At 42.2% G+C, this 16,124-nt stretch overlaps 2 protein-coding genes across 6 annotated transcripts; both read right to left on the reverse strand.

Moving 5' to 3' along the window:
- Positions 1-8,295, reverse strand: LOC118337261 (transcription factor Sp3-like). Of its 5 annotated transcripts, none has more exons than XM_035674201.1 (9): positions 8,101-8,278; positions 7,714-7,811; positions 6,846-7,070; positions 6,152-6,757; positions 4,926-5,135; positions 4,575-4,806; positions 4,301-4,487; positions 3,517-3,713; positions 1-1,134 (listed from the first exon to the last, which is right to left on the reverse strand). In XM_035674201.1, exons 2-9 carry the CDS (start codon positions 7,780-7,782, stop codon positions 887-889), a joined length of 1,974 nt encoding a protein of 657 aa, XP_035530094.1. In that variant the 5' UTR covers positions 7,783-7,811; positions 8,101-8,278; the 3' UTR covers positions 1-886. The 5 variants fall into 5 exon arrangements, with proteins under 5 accessions (XP_035530094.1, XP_035530092.1, XP_035530093.1 ...); XM_035674199.1 differs by having other exon boundaries at positions 8,142-8,259; XM_035674200.1 differs by having other exon boundaries at positions 4,602-4,806; positions 8,142-8,258.
- A 980-nt stretch (positions 8,296-9,275) lies between these two features.
- Positions 9,276-15,509, reverse strand: LOC118337342 (obg-like ATPase 1). The gene is made up of 11 exons (XM_035674315.1): positions 15,391-15,509; positions 14,981-15,078; positions 14,732-14,875; positions 14,508-14,635; positions 13,880-14,055; positions 13,649-13,729; positions 13,176-13,273; positions 12,933-13,073; positions 11,722-11,818; positions 10,927-11,049; positions 9,276-10,793 (listed from the first exon to the last, which is right to left on the reverse strand). Exons 2-11 carry the CDS (start codon positions 15,076-15,078, stop codon positions 10,689-10,691), a joined length of 1,191 nt encoding a protein of 396 aa, XP_035530208.1. The 5' UTR covers positions 15,391-15,509; the 3' UTR covers positions 9,276-10,688.
- Between the last annotated feature and the right edge of the window lie 615 nt (positions 15,510-16,124).

The raw sequence follows: 16,124 nt of genomic DNA on the forward strand, positions 1-16,124 counted from the left end.
CGTCCTACTCTGACCACCAGCTGAACCTCCCGCACAGCTCGAATCGGCACAGGATGACACCAGCGTCACCGGCGTCCTGTTGGCTGTCAGTGATTGGGGCAACAGTTACTGCGGGTTTATTAAAGGAAGAGTTACATATTTGGGCAAAACGCTGATTTTCTTTCTTAACGAGAGTTAGAGGAGACTGATACTACTCACATGTGGAAATGGTATCAACTCATCCAAGTCTCAGCAAGAGAGCGAATGAGCATTACGTCCCAAATTGTTGAACTATTCCTTTAAAAAACAAAAGCATTCGTTCGTGGTGGCAGCAACAGTTCAGCGTGGATGCAGTGCTTCTTCAAAAAAAATAAAAATAACCCAGACTGCTCGGTTTTGTCAGGACTCTCCGGAGACAAAAATTCAAAATCGTCCCAGAGAGGTTCACAACTTTCCTTCCCTCTCTTTCAGAAAACTCCCACCTCATCTCTGTTTCACAAACACATTTATCTCCATTACAGTTACATCATCTGCGAAGCTTAAAAAACACATGCACCTCCAGCATTTTATACAAGAGTATGATACAAAATAAGGCATTTCATTGTGTTGAGTGTTAATACATGTTTTCTTGTGTGTGTGTGTGTGTGTGTCTGCGAGTGTGTTTACGCGTGTACATAGCGACCACATTTTAATGTTTTTTTTTTTTTGCTCGCCTATAAAAAGACTGCAAAAAACAAACATAAAGTCATGATAACTCTTACTTAAAATATATATATTTGTCATATATATTTACGTATATATTCATATGTAAAAAACAAACAAAAAAAAAAGGTAAGAGGGAAAGAGAAAAGCCCAAGAGGTCCCTGTGATAGGTCAGTTCTCAAAAAAACCACCTCACCGCCCGCCCTCATTCCATGACCTCACCGGGCGCCACCGTGACCAGCTGTAAAGGGATCTCCTGATTGCCTACGAGGTCGTGGGTGGTGGCGGTCTGGAGGATGAGCGTGGTTCCGTCGGCGGTGATGACGGTGTCGGTGGTGGGCGGAGACGTGGAGGGAACGCCTTTTTTATTCTGGTGAGTCTTTATGTGCTTGGCCAGGTGGTCGCTCCGCATGAACCTCTTGGAGCACTCTGTGCACACAAACTTCTTCTCTCCTGTGAGACACACACAGACACATCAGACAGCGTGCAGGAGCAGAGAAACCCTTCATACATCATACGTTCATCTACCAATATTCTGATTGTATAACTGTAACACACATTGAAGGGACCCTTATGAAACATAAAAAAAAATCTGTTATCCCCAGTTGTGTAGTGCAGTGTCTGCTGGTATACACACTTCATTTTCTCTCAGCATTGGTTTTACCTCTTCTAAAATCTCCTCTGATGCACGTAATTCTTTTGCTAGGATGGCAAAGGCATAACATAGTTGTCTAATTTGTGGATGGAGTAAGGAATACATAATTGTGTAGCCGTCTCACTGGTTTTTGAGCCAGTATTAATTGCAAAATCTGCACTTCCTCTGTGGCTAACGTCAAATTTATAATGATCCTTACTCACTGAAGTCAAGCAGCAGCGGTTAAGTGACAATATGCAAATTCTACAGAGCTAAATGTGCAAGAGTAGTCTTGCATGTCACTGTTTCTAACACAGGGCGTTTGTTCTTTGCTGGAAGAAAATAAAAAAAGGGGCATAAATTAAGAGTATACCCACTTATCCAGGCACCACTACACTGCTGGTTGTCCCAAATCACAAAAAACATTCTCTTACATCTAACAATGCAGATAGTTTCGGTTTAATTTGCCTGAGTCTCAAGACGACTGACATTTCTGTATCCGCCCCAGTACAGCGGAGGTGGGTGGAATTTCAGTTGTGTGGCTCAAACTATTAAAAATATACATTTAAACGAATCAGCAGTGTTACACTGGAAAATCCAGACAGTCCAAAGAACACGCCGTGAGCTGTTCTCCCTGAAACTGTGTACCAAAGAAAGAGTCGGCGTCAACAACAGTGAGGAAATACTATGACTAAGTGAGAGAGTATGTACAGAAAATGATGAAAGACTCAGCAATAACACCATTAGCACTTTAACCCACTTCTTATTTTCTAGACTACTGTAATCTACCATGGCAACACAATAGCACCACGGTTTGGGGACACTGATCGACGTGGCCCCGTTAATCATTCACACAATCATTCGCGTTTTCACGCTTCACCTTGCTCCTTTCTACAGTAATCCACAAGCAAACACCTCGTCCGTTTCTGAGGAAACTTGACCTACAAAACATTTTAGTCAGGACTGTTTGTCAGTGATTCTTCATATGGGCCTTTAATTAAAAAGACTACAGTGTAAATAAAGCTTGATTGATAAATTATTTAGTTTAAGAATAATTATAATCCCCATCAGAGATGAGCTGAGCCAAAAACAATGTCTTAGAATTACTTATAAAATCTGACGAACAGATACAAACCCAAAAGTATGAAATTATTAAATTAAGTATTAAATAATTCTTCTCAGTTTGCTTAATTATCCCTGAAGGGACATTTGTCTTGCAGCCAGATGAAACACAACATTTCTTAAAAGACTTTTTGGACACACAACACATAATAAAATACACAAAACACATGGTATCACATTTTAATAAATGACCAGTATAATTCTGGTAACTCTCTGTTAATTGACCAGTAATTCAATCAATCCCAAGCTACAAATCAAGTAGCCGCTCTTCCACTGCATTGTATGCTAATGCTTAAAGGTGATGTGAAAACACCGCAGACCACTGATTGGTCACACGACACCGAACATCCTTCCTTTGTGTGTATGTAGCTGGTGTGTAAATGAGCAAAAGAGAGCGATAGGGAGGTGAATGGGAGCGATGCAGAGGGAAAAAGGGTGAGCAGTGACGTAAACGTACTGCTGGAGTAGCATCGCGGTGACGCTCAGCTCCGCCTACGTTCAGATGGTACTATCAAAAATACAATCTACAGTGGAAAACAAAGTAGAGGCACCAAAAGCGAGTAGAGAAGAGTCCCGTCCAGGTAGTTTCAGTTTGAGCAACCGTTACAGGCTGGTAACCGTGTGTTAATCTCCTTTTTAGTGAGTGTTCGCTGTACACAGTCACGCATCAGCCAACATGTTTAAACAACATGCTCCCTGATGGTTACTGCCTTCGTAAAGCAACCAGATTCATTCAAAATGTCTCAGCAGTGGGAGCTGCAGTTTTAATTTTTCTGTCTGTCTCCATTACTGTTGAATCGATGCTTAAAACCCTCTTATCACTGAACACTGTAATCAAAAAGAACAGCGTGGACCGCTATAACATACACTCAAACATCTTCTAAGGATGTGAAAACAGTCTGGTATCGGCTATGTTTTAGACTAACAACAGGAACAGAATGTCTGAACCTTGGAGACAGAAAGTGGCGATACAACCTGTACAAACGTTTACGGCTTATAACGGACGTAAAAACTGTGTTTGTGAACATGATTTTTTATATTTTACCAGTTTATAAAACAACCGGGAATAAAAGTCTCACCTGTGTGTGTCCTCCTGTGTCTTTGCAGCTCGTCGCTCCTGGTGAACCTCTTCCCACAGAACATCCAGTTGCAGACGAAGGGCCTCTCGCCGCTGTGCCAGCGCAGGTGAGCTCGGAGATGAGACGTCTTCCCATAAACCTTCCCGCAACCGACGATGTGGCAGATATGCTGCTTCTTCTTCCCCATGCCTGAACCTCTGTGAAATGGCGGGAAAATGCGAAATGAGTACAAGACACAAATATTGTGGATTGTTTGTTTTTTTTAAATAAAAGAATCAAATTACATGAATGCAAATGCTTAAAAAACACACACAGCATTGTGCTAAACACAAAACGCTAAATAACAATAATAATCCAAACATCAATGTGCGGATAAAGGCTTACGCAAAACATTTGCATTTTGTATTTGCATGAATGTTCTTGTATGCAAATATAAATTTGCTTAGATGTGATGTGAACAGGATTTAAAACCAGTCTAACAACAGACCTTTTCCAGTTAAACGCAAGTTCTAAAACTACGACAGAGGCATACAATAGAAGCCAATTTGAGACATCAGGTACAACCGATGCAACATCTGGGTCTTATAGTCGTATCACTGAAAGGTGTCACTAACGAGGATTTTATGGTCGTATTAAAACTGGCTGCAGCTGCAAAAACCTGTAATATAATTTCTTATCACTGTAATTATGATGTTTAATAAAGTTTTAGGACATCATTTAGTTTTTTCTGATTTACAAATGTAATCCGTGTATCTGTAATGTGTGTGTTTGGACAGTAGCCCACCTTCCCCCAGACTCTTTGCAGTTAGGGCAGGTGCAGGCCACTCTGCGGAGCCTCTTGCCCTCCCCGCTCGGCGTCTCCATGTCCTCATCTCCCATCTGAACACGAAGGTTGTTTAGGTCGCTGGGGTTCAGCGTGGAATCTCCGCTCAGCTGCCACTCCTCATCTGGCTCTTCCTTTATCTGGATACCTAAACCAGGGAAGGAGAAGATGATTAAGGATCTCCTGATGTGATTTGACTTGAGAAATGTAAGATTTGCTTATAAAAATATAGAACCGTTTGTGTGCAGCAGGTGTCCCATACCAGCTGGGCTGTTCGGATCGTCCCCTTGTGTGTACTGAATCCCAGATTGTGTTACAGAGTTCACAGTGACTGTCTGGAGGTTGGGCAGGCTGACCTGGCCTGTCTGGCCCAGAGGGAGGGTCTGGACCGGGGCTAAGGTCAGCTGCTGGGCCTGCCCCTGCCCCTGGGGCAGCTGGAGCCCCTGCAGTGACTGGACTCCCTGAACCTAGAGAGACAGATGGGATACATATTAGTAATCAGACATCTTTTCACAGCACAAAAACACAGCATGCTGCTTAAATAATGCTCATATGAAACTCCTGAGGAAACGTCCTTCTAGGTTACCTGGAAGGTCTGCCACTGGATCTGTCCCGTAGCGGTGACGGTTTGGGCCTGGATGAGGAAGGTCCCCGGGTTGACCAACTGCACACTCTGTAGAGTTTGGCCTCCTGCATTCATGTCTTGACCCTGAGCCACCTGGGCTACCTGGGCCTGACTGTCCCCAGACAGCTGCAGGATGGGCTGCGAGATAGTGGTGGCATTAGAGGATGAGACCTGCAGAGTAAGGAAAACAGCTATAAATTATATATATATAAATTGCAGCATGAGAACGCAGCATTCACATCATGTTCCTATGAAGGAGGTCCTAGTTTAACAGTACAGTGAATAGAAGCCTTAATCGTGTTAATAAAATCAAGCCAGAACATTTCCCACAGGCTAAGAATTTAGTTGTGGTTGTTGACCATCAGGGTGGGGAACTCCAAACACTCCAGAGCATTTTATTCACAAGCTGACATCTGACTCTAAATTCTTCCAATTGTAGTTACACAGTATATGTGCAAGTAAAAGAAAACAAACAAAAAACTCCTTTGTAGGAAGCAAATCTACCTAGGTGGGTTGGCAAAATAAATTCTGGGACATTTGGGATACATTTCAGACACACTGAAAGCTTCAACAAGCATAAAGTGTTAAATACACAGTAACAACACGTAGCATGAAACATGGGATCTACTGTGGCCTTACAGCAGTGGTGCCCTTTAACTAAATAAGCCAAAGTTCTTATATGTTACAAAGAACGTTCAAATCAAAGACTACAAATCTGAGCAGACTTTTCATCAGGGCCACATATTTAATCGAAATCGCAACATGACCCAGTGCAGTATGCAAATCGCCAGAGCTGTAATGTTTTGATAAAAATACAATGTGTGACAAAACAGCATTATAATGAAGTACTGTAGAGCTGCAGAGGAGCCCCGGTCTACAACTTTTGTTCTCCAGTTTCAATCGTGATTTTAATTGTTTTGTTTTTGTGTCGAAATTATCGCAATATGATGTTTTTACCATATCGTGCATCCCTACTTCTGATGCCAGCTGACAGTTTATAATTCACACATTGTGGCCAGTACCGGGAAAGTATCGTGGTCCAATACCCATCACCCTCATCACCAGTTAAAACCATTACGTGTAGACCAAATGTTTCCTTCTCAGAGTGTTTCATTTGAAGGATTTTTAGAGGCCTGAAAGCATACATGCTTGACACACATACACATAACACAGACACGCTCTCTGACCTGGATTTGCTGCAGGTGGTTGTGGGAGTTGTAGTTCGCCGAAGAGGAGGGGTCGGACACGCCTGCAGACACGGCGGTCGCTTGGGTCAGGACCCCGGTGCCGTCGATGGTCTCCGGGAGATGGGAGGAGTTGGAGGAGGAAGTGGTGGTGGTTGGCACGTAGAGTTCTTGGTTGCCGCTGGCGTCGCTCACCGTCACCAGCGAATGTTTGCCGCCGGCGTCCTGACCCTGACTCTCCAGCGTCTGACCGCTCATGATCAGCTGACCTTCGGCCGTTACCCCTGTTGCAATGGGGAGCGTCTGTGCTCCGGTCAGCCCTAGAGACTCCAGATCCAAACTGTTTATAGGGACGAACGTTATGTTGCCGGGCAGCCCAACGGGTACCGTGCTCGTGTATGCCGACCCCCCGGTCAGCGAGACGCCTTGGATCGACTGTACATGCCCCGCCTGCGTCAGGAGGTCTGTGGCCGTTGTCGTGGCACAGCTGATCCCGATGCTGCCCTGGCTGCCATCCTGGAGGAGCTGGATCTGCCCCGTGCCATCATCCATTCCCTGTGTGGAGAACCCTGCAAGTGTCCCATCTGCGTTCTGGATTTGGGGGATGACCTGGAAGAAGGAGCAAGTACGTTTGAGCGAGAGCGCCACCTGAACAGAACACCTACTTGTATCTTAAAACGTGTGTCTGTCTCTTTACCTGATACTGGATGCCTGACACTCCGTTGGCCGAGGCCTCATTCCCAGTTGCTGTAACATAAATGGGCTGACTGGGAAGACTCCCGATAGGAAGCACGTACTGCCCGTTGGACGTTACAATCCCCGAGTTTGGAATGTGAACAACTTCTTCCTTCCCAGTCGAAACAGGAGTTAACACCTCCCACCGGTCTGAACTCGTCAGCTGAATGGCTGACATATCTGTCGTCTGGGAGGAAAATCAACAGTCACATGAGCGAGGACAGATCACACTTCAACAACAAGACTCATCTCTTTAGATTAGACTCCAGGAAAAAAAGGGAATCCAGCCTGGCTATTGTCTGGAAATCAGTTATGGATTCAGAGACTGTGCTGCTGACACACCAAAAAAAAAAAAAAGAGTAAATCATACACATTGGGAAATCATGTAGGATTTGTGCTGATGCAAAGGGTGAACGATGAGCCAGCCAGGAGATACAAGCAACCATCAACACACAGAGTGAAGATAACAGGCTCAGAACCGGTCGAGAGCAGAGTGTGGGGGATGGGTGGCTATTACAACACAATTGAACGCTACTGTTTGGTTATGGACGCTATCCCTACTGTATTATCACACCCCCGACATCCTCCCAACCCAAGGTACACCGGCTATCTTCGAGCGAGCCGACCCAAGTGACTGACTTCAGTGTCCTACCCACTATGGGCGGGTTTTACAGGGGTAAAGTGGGTGGCCGTTATTGAGGGGAACACAGGAAGTGTACGGCTTTCACCCCATGCCATCAAAATTTTAAAACGTGTGAACTTCATGCTCTCAAAAACACAACCAGCAATCGAAAGCGAGCGAGAAAGACGAGCTAGAAAATGTCGGATACCTGTGTTTCCGCTGCGCCGCCGGGTTGCAGAAACTCGCTTTGACTGCTGTCCACGTCCGCGGACGCCATTTCTCCTTGTTTCAGAGGCTGCTCTGGCGCTAGCAGGGAGAGAGGGGGAAACTCAGCAAAACTCTGTAATCTTCAACTCCTGCCTGCCAGAAAAGCCCGCAAAGCATCCCCACTCTCCCGTCCAAAAGGAGCCGGGTGCGAAATTCAACTTCGCAGCGGAGATTCTGAGGCGATTTCGACCCAGATTGACTGTTTACTTTGTCAACTCCGCGGCTAGCCAGCTAGCTCGGTTAGCTAACCATATCGAGCTAGTTAGCGAGCAGAGCAAAAGATAAAAAAGACGCAGCTCGCTTCGCTGTCGGGTCGCACAAAACTCACCGATTTAGTTGCACGCTTCGATGCGGTAACTGTTTACGTACCAGTCATAGCGTGAGTGGTAGTAACCGGGAGGATTATCTGATCAACTGAACTCCAAACATGATTATTTTATCAAAGGCGGGCTAGTGTTGATCGGTGAATTCGGGTCGATTTTTTTTTCTATTTTGATTGACGGTGCGGGAAACACAAAAAGGCGGGACTAACACGCTTGACCGTCGAATTTGCATCACATTACAGGACGTCCCGCCCTTCTTCTCTAACGCGATTGGCTACGCGCGGGGTTCGGTCCGCGTCATTGGCCAACGCGGACGTCAATCATTTTTTTTTTTTTGCGAGTACGTGTGTTTCCTGTTTGTTGTTGGGAGAGAGGCCGGAGGTGGAGTGCAGTTGTTGGATTTTTCAGCAGTTTACTCGGAAAACAGCCGCGTTTGTGTCGAAATCACACACTTTGTTTTACACTTTTAACGCCAAATGAAGTTGTAGATTATAAATCATGGCTTTTTTCCGCCATATTGGCTGCAATAAACGTGCAACGAGTCCGTTTTTTTTTTTTTTTTAAGTTTTGGTTGCCATTACAACGGCCTGACTTTTTAAAAAAAAAAAAAAACATACACTAACTTGTAACTGTGTATTTCTTGTCCCAGTTATCACTAAATTTCCCCCAAAAACTCTTTGTAAGTTTTCAAACGCATGGTTTTATTTAACCAGCACATACAGCAGTAGTTTGTCACTGGAAAAATGGCCTTTACAGTGTTTAATTCTAGTCAATTAATCACTGGATCCATTTAAAAACTACTATAAAATGAGGCAAATGCGTTATTGTTATATAATTATTATTTCTATTCTTTAATATTGTGTGAGCAACTGTAACAAACACATTTTCCCCCCAGGGGATCAATAAAGTATTTCTGATGGAGTTGCTTTGTTGTCATGGAAAATCTAGATGTTCACATTTCCATTTTTATGAGCACTTCAAGGATTTTGCTTTAAAAGAGTCACCTTGGATGAGAAACGTTCAGGAAAAACAACCTTACCTGTGCTAAAATCACTGTAAACGGCCTCTTGGGGCTGAAGGTTATTTCAGTCGCACAGTCCCAGTTCATGTTCCTGCACATTACCTCATTTTGTGACTTCAGCCTAACACGAGGAAAAAGCAGAAATACACAAAGCACAGACAGGTTTTATCTCCTTTTATTGACACATGCATATTGATGAGGATGACATTTATTACATCCTGGCTTCCCTTAGGTTCACAGGACTTATGTCTTAGTCCACCATTTGGCAAGAGGTTTAGTGAGAGGGTTTGTTATGTACTCTTGAAAAATAAAGACATTCACACCAAGGAGGGGAGTGAGGAAAAGGTGAAACAAGCGGTACAGTCCAAATGATCCACAGAGCATTGTCTTGTTATGCAGAGTGGAGTTCTTAATGTGAAAAGTTTTTTTTTTTGTGTGTTTTTTTTGTTTACCAGCCCAAACTAAGTCAATAAAAGCAGCATGTATAACAACATTCTCAATTCAGGTGTCTGATCAGGCACTATCAGGGGCGCCTGCTTTGCTCTGTCTAAAATAATATCATCCCCCTCAGAATACAGCGTGGTACTGGCCTGAAGTGTAACACTGAGTGATGGCTTTCATTTTCTCTTACTAGTGAACACAGTCAAAGGTTTATAGACACCTAGCATTATTGGAAAGTCTCAGGTATTATGACTTTATTGTGAAAAGCACAAAAATAGGAAAGTTAAATTAGAGAAAAGTCATAAAGAAACTGAGAACTAATTGAAGATGGCCCTTGCTTAATTAATGCTGATAAGCCACCCAGCAGATAACACATGCTGTATATTACGCCCACCCCTGCTAGCACTGTTTACACGTGTTTTATTATATAGGGGCTGCTTCACAGATGGAGCACATCTGCCTGTAATGAAGCACCAATTAATAAGAGTGTCATTAAGATGCGAGAGCTTGCCAATTAATCAGCAGTCATGATGATTGTAATTGTCAACTAATGACAGGAAGGCAAGCATATTTACTCAGAGTAATCAAAGATTGTCTTATAGACAAATTGCATCAAATGAACAAAGAAGTGTCTTTGAACACGGTGGCTTAAATGATCAAAAAGCATCTACAAGAGGACACTGATAAAAAAAAAAAAACTGCCTGATGCATGTTTAACAGTGTCAGCATCAAGTAGAAAACAATACGCAATTTGTGATGATAGTTTCTTGTTAGGTTATTTCCAGTAAAGTCAGAAATTATACATTTCTCAGTTCAATTATACCCATTCTTACTTGAGACCTTGAAAGCTAGAATACATTGTTTTCAGAAAACGTTTGACTGGTACAGTAGTGCAAATAAAAATTTGCTCAAAGTATTTCAGGTAGGAATGTATGCTATTCTTATATAGAATCATTTAAATAGACTCTGGTCCAGACCTGAGTGGCTGGTTGAGTAAATGTCTCTAGCCAACCAGGTCACGAGTTGATCCTCTGAATTCAGGAGAGAAGTATGAAAACCAGCAGGCAGTGTAGGTCTTTGGAGCCCAACTAAACTGTATTCTGAGTTCTTCATAAAGTGACTGTGTGGTACTCATGGTTTCTTTTTAGGGGCATTGGGTGTGTTGAATTTGAAAAAGATAATGTCCCCGTCCTCCACGACGTAGTTCCTGCCCTGTTGCCTGTATTTCCCAGCAGCCTGTGAATGAAATCGAAGAGGACAGATTTAAATTGTGTTCAAAGACATTTCACAAGGTGTCATTGTACCTATTGGCAGAAATTCAAGAGTGTGGCAATTCAAGCTTATAATCAGGCTCTCTACAAACACGCACCTTGGCTGCACTTTCACTGCCCTCCTCTTTGAAGTCGACGTACTTCATCACCTCGGCCATGATAAAACCTTTCTCGAAGTCAGTGTGGATCTTTCCTGCAGCTTGAGGAGCCTTGGTAGCTTTCTGTTGGAGCAAAACAGGACAGAACATTTCAACTTAACTATGAAAATATAGTAAGACACTTCCACCTTGAAGGATTTTATTACAGATAAGGATAAGCATTATAGTGTAACTCCCCACACTAACACAATATGAAGGCCTGTAGCATTCGTTCCTGTAACATCCAACATCATAGCTCTCAGTTTACATCACTGCTATGTAGTAGATGGGGGTTTAAATCCCAAAACAAAATATGGTGATATGATATTATTCCATATTTTCTCACTCCCCTAGAAAAATGCACAAACAATGTAGTTCCAATAGGAAAATACAAATTTGGAACACATTTCTCAGGTTTTACTCTGCGATCAACTTCAGGCCATTTATGTTTAGTAATGTACAAATCATTGCAATTTAGGAATATTATTACAGAAGCTGCAAGAAAGAGAGAAAACTTATTCCAATTTGACAATGTCTATTTGCTATTTAGGATAAGTAAATTGATATTTAACAAAAATTACAAAATTTTAACTTCGTTTGTACTAAATTAACATTTTGTGGAATATTTCTTCTCCCTTTAAACAACAGCACAGAGGGTTTTTAAATAAACTCTTTAGGATCTATCAAGATTTAATTATCAAGGACATAAGGTAAAAATGAACTTTAAAGAAAAGTTATTGATATCACAGCACTTACCCTGATGGTCCACGCTCGCACTTCATCTGGTCCCGCTGTGAAGAAGTATTCCAGCTGTAGTGCTGCGTAGCCGGTCTTTATTATTTTGGTCAGAACACTATAAATACACAGAGAAGCCATGATGAAGCAGTTCCAGCAAAATGCATCTTAAATTTGCATTCAGTGATTAAAGCCAAACAAAGCAGTATCCAATCCTTCTTTTTTAAACAGAACAATGGTGCAAGACTTATTTCATTATTCACCCTCAGTTGACTCAAAGGCCTTTTGCACTGCAGACATCTGTCCTAGCAGGAAAAACACAGGACTAATTAATAGCATGTATGTCATTTTGGTGTAGCAGGGCCCTGGTACTGGCACACTGGGACACTGGCATAGCTTACTGGAACAAAGCCATCCTAAATGTTATTTAGATACCGCTGTGCATTTCCAGTTATGATAGGCCAAATATCTGCTGTAAAAAAGGCTCATTGACACATATATTGATGTTTACCTGTCAACCATTCCCATTAGACACTGAGGTACTGTCATTAAAGAAGACGTTGGTCTCTGTTGCAAGAGAATGTGATGCACATGTATTGTACTTAGTACCGAGGTTCTCAAACTGTGGTACATGTACCACCTCTTGTACGTGAGCTCCCTCTAGCGGTACGCGGAAGAATCTCCGAAAACATTTGAAACAAGTTAGCCTAATTAAAAAACATAAAACTATCAAAATATTAATTAAAATACTTAGAGATTGCTGAAGTTTAAGTTAAAATAAGTTTTGCCTTTCCTGTAATATGTTTGTTTCAATATCAGCCTGCCATGTAGTCACGTTCATAAACATAGCGCACGCATACATCCAAGATTAGTTACACCTTGCGGTATAGTAGAGTTGTGTGTACTGACAGGTCTTAGTGCTACCCCTTTGTACTGCGTGGCCGACAACAGTCAACAGTAAGTAGTATTTTTTATTAAGAATGTGTGAACTGTTCGTAGCTGAACAGGCTCTGCCTACCCTTTTGTATTTAACTGTATTAATTAATTAATTGTATTATCAACCATGTGGCACCTGGGGTACAAAGTTTGAGAAACACTGGTGTAAAGGATATTTTTAATAATTAATTAACAAATATACCGTAATAATCGTTAGTTGCAGCCCTACATGGGAAGCAAACCATTTCTCAACCGGATTTCCTATTTTCCTACCAAACTGTGTGTTTATGTCTCACCTCTGTGTCTTCTGTTCCTCGCAGTACTTATTCCTCTCCTCCTCCTCCATGTCCTGCAGTTTGGACTCGATAGCTCCACTCACAGGAATCACCATGGCACCAGGGTCATGAGCGTCTACCCACTCCTTGATTTTGGCCAACCTGAGAAAAACAGGCAGGAGTGTGAGTTAATCTGAATGTTCAACTGTAGCTACATACTTAAAACCAAAATATAAAAGGGACATGCACTGAATGCAAACCTACCACTTGTTCTTTTTTCTGATGTAATCCTTCTCTGAGAGGTTAACCAGATAGATCATGGGCTTGGATGTCAGAAACAGGTATTTGTTCAGCACATCGATCTGTGGAGATAATTCAAAACAATACAAATCATGAAAAAAACTGTACTGTCACACCACTGACAGTATATATGTACGGGTGATGTCGCAATGACCCGACAACTGTGTCCATCAGGAAAACAAATTACAACCACAGTGAAGTTAAGTGACAGCAGTCACTGGGGTTTTATTATTATTATTTATTTTTAATGTGCACATGGGAGGGCGGGGGGGGAGACAAGGGCAGAAATGTATCAAAAAGACAAACAACAAAAACAAGTGAGGATGCAATAAAGGCTGATAGAAACTATTAACCCACTCCACTGAGAAAATAGAGGACTTATTGCACCACCACTTATAGACACACTAATCTATTCGAGCACATACATACATCATTACCTCTTTGTCGTTCCAGTCAGGGTAAAATCTGACGTGTTTCTTTTCATCCACTATCCAGTTCTTAATCTTCAACATGATGTCCTGAAGCAAAAAGCAGCAGGTTATATATCATCTATACATGCTGATAACAGATTATGATCTCCTTTACCTCCCCCAATAGTGACGCATAGTAACACAAATGTGAAACAGGACTTAAGCTGCATAGCACAAACACAAACACACTTTACTTACGTATTCAGGTTTGAGTTTTTTGTCACTTCCTCTGACAGCAGTTTTCTCCAGTTTGTCAAGGATTGGAGTGATCATTTCCTCGTCCTTTAGTCTCAGCTCCTCGTGGATGATCTCAATGTCCCTCACTGGGTCAACGTTACCCTCCACGTGGATAATATCCTCATCATCAAACGCACCTAAAACGACATGGCATTGTCAGCCTGTTACAAATGTTTACACATTTTGAAATCTGAAGGCCTTTCATTAATATTACAGGTGAATTAAACCTGCTTATATATTTAATTGTAGGTGTTTATTTAAAATATTAATACTGGTGCAGAGTGCCAAAAGTACAGTGTACAGAGACCAAAGTGATTATTATTATTTTATACCATACTTTGAGAAATGTAAAGATGTTTTTCTACCAAAACCTTTTCATTAAAGTCCTCAAAATGTTATATTAAGGCAGCCATTTAAATAAAATAATCCACATTAGGCAAAATTGTGTTTAAATCAGATCTGAAATAAGTACGTTCTTGGTCCCCTTTAAGATGTGAAGTGATAACTCTTGACTTGCCCTCCTAGCACCTGTCCACTCTACTCAGTTGTTACTACGAGGCAGCTGCACGCAGTAGAAACGACAACTCACGAGTCATGTGGAAGATGCCATCGCAGGCACTAATGTGGGAGAGAAAGGCATTTCCGAGTCCCTGTCCTGCGTGAGCTCCCTTCACCAGACCAGCAATGTCCACAACGTTTAGAAAAGCTGGAACCTTACTAAAGAGACCAAACAGCCAGTCAAGGAGTCAGTCAGACAGAAATCCATTGGATGTTGGATGAATCACAACACACACACACTGTCATAACACACACCTGGCCGGTTTGTGGTACTGGCAGAGGAAATCAAAGCGCTCATCGGGGACAGGTACCCTGCTCTCATTTGGGTCAATTGTGCAGAATGGGAAGTTCTCTGCAGCAGCTTGGCTTTTGGTCAGCACATTGAAAAAGGTGGATTTCCTGCAGTGGACAGAGTCAGTAGAGGGTCAACAGCAGTGCAACAACTAACCCTGATGGACGAATCCAACGTTAGTTCATTTATTCACAAAACAAACGTGTACCTACCCGACATTAGGTAATCCCACAATCCCAATCTTCAGAGAGGTTCCAAATCGTCCAATCAACGGAGGCTGTTTCGGGGCTTCTCCCTTTTTGGGGGGCATCTGCGAGAGTTACGACAAGTTGGTTACACCACGACCCCATGTCAAAGTATTTCATCAAAGCCAAGTCAAGCTAAAAGTCAGGTGTGGGATCTCAGTAGCTCCATCCTATTGAGCTGGCTCCACTGAAAACGTGTCCGGGCAGCTACAGTCATTCAAACACAGCATGCTAACGTTAGCTCCTGGCTATCTGAAACCACTCCTAGCTACCTGTTAGCCTAGATTATCTGACTGAACGGAGACTACTTGCTGCATTTTCTAGTCGTAACAAATAGCCCGAACGCCGTTGAGCTGATAAACCTCGTTTTTAAGTACCTTTGTGTCCTGTTTCAGCCTAAAGCCTGCGTGGTGTTCACTCTGATATCTGCTCGCAGCAGCCGCTCCGGTAGAAAGACAAGTTGGAGAGCAAAGCGGAAGTGTTCTGACGAGAGAGGGCTGTGATTGGTCGGAGGAAGAGCTGAACAGCGCGTCAGAGGTAAACTGTCAGTTTAAAAAAAAAAAAAAAAAACGTTTGTTTTATCAATTTTATTTTTCGTTGTAATACATTTATTTGTAGTCTTCTTTACGTTGTTGTAAAATGTATTTATGAACAGCTTTATTTTATTTTTTTTACAGTTCAGTTTCAGTTCACCTGCCTTTCCGTAGTGAATCTTCCTACAGCCATTAACATCCTCACTAGAGGTCGCCATTTTAAAGGGTGCGTTCAGGAACATGCATACAACCATTAAATCTACATATTGTGTGGCAAAGCAGTGTTCAACAAAATGTATTATTTATTTAAGTTTGTTGGAAACATCAGATAAACCAAACAATGTCACAACAAGCTCAGTGTAGCTGTTCTGGGGCTTTTCATCGTGTCGCATGTTCTTCCTCAGGGACCAAACGTGTTGAAATGTAATTTTTCTGAGCACTTCAGACTTCTTGGCTATGTTTTTAAGTGTATTTTGATTTAATATTGTTGTAGTATGTTAATTTTATATTGACATGTGAACTAGCTTTCACTTAATTGCTTCATTATATTGCTATACTTTTATATACTTCATACTATA

This window comes from Morone saxatilis, unplaced genomic scaffold, assembly GCF_004916995.1.
Source record: "Morone saxatilis isolate NCDOM2014 unplaced genomic scaffold, NCSU_SB_2.0 Contig3, whole genome shotgun sequence".
NCBI lineage: Eukaryota > Metazoa > Chordata > Actinopteri > Moronidae > Morone > Morone saxatilis.